General features: G+C 67.1%; 1 protein-coding gene across 1 annotated transcript in view; it reads left to right on the forward strand.

Annotated features, from left to right (window-relative positions):
* Positions 1-8: 8 nt before the first annotated feature.
* Positions 9-426, forward strand: part of NAA30 (N(alpha)-acetyltransferase 30, NatC catalytic subunit) — a gene marked incomplete at its 5' end in the record, with an annotated part of 18,777 nt that continues 18,359 nt past the window's right edge. Inside the window, one exon of the mRNA XM_010291245.1 lies at positions 9-411. Coding sequence (XP_010289547.1) covers positions 9-411 — 403 coding nt within the window. The remainder of the gene's footprint in view (positions 412-426) is intronic.

Here is a 426-nt window from a genome sequence, read left to right on the forward strand (position 1 = left end):
CGCAGCAGCACCGCCTCCACCACCACCACCACCATCCCCCGCATCACAACCACCAGCTCAACGGCCTTATCAGCCCCGAGCTGCGGCACCTGCGGGCCTCCCTCAAGAGCAAGATCCTCAGCTCGGAGGCAGGGGCAGCCCCCGAGGGGCTGGAGAACAAGCGAGCCAGCAAAACGATGGGCTCCGGACAGCAGCAGCAGTCATCACCCCTGACCACAGCACCGTGCTCATCCCCCCTTACCAACCACCTCCCTCCCCAGGGAAGGACTGCACCCTCTCCTCCTCCTTCTCCCCCAGCAGCAGCAACAGGGGACAGGAGCCAGCCTGCTGCCACAACTACGACTGCTGCTAAGACTGCAGGCCGCAATGGACTGGCAGGGGGGGCCGGGTTTGGGGGGGGAAGGGGCGGGGGGGGGGGCGGAAGGA

The sequence above is a fragment of the Phaethon lepturus genome, unplaced genomic scaffold (assembly GCF_000687285.1).
Source record: "Phaethon lepturus isolate BGI_N335 unplaced genomic scaffold, ASM68728v1 scaffold12087, whole genome shotgun sequence".
In the NCBI taxonomy this organism is placed as follows: domain Eukaryota; kingdom Metazoa; phylum Chordata; class Aves; order Phaethontiformes; family Phaethontidae; genus Phaethon; species Phaethon lepturus.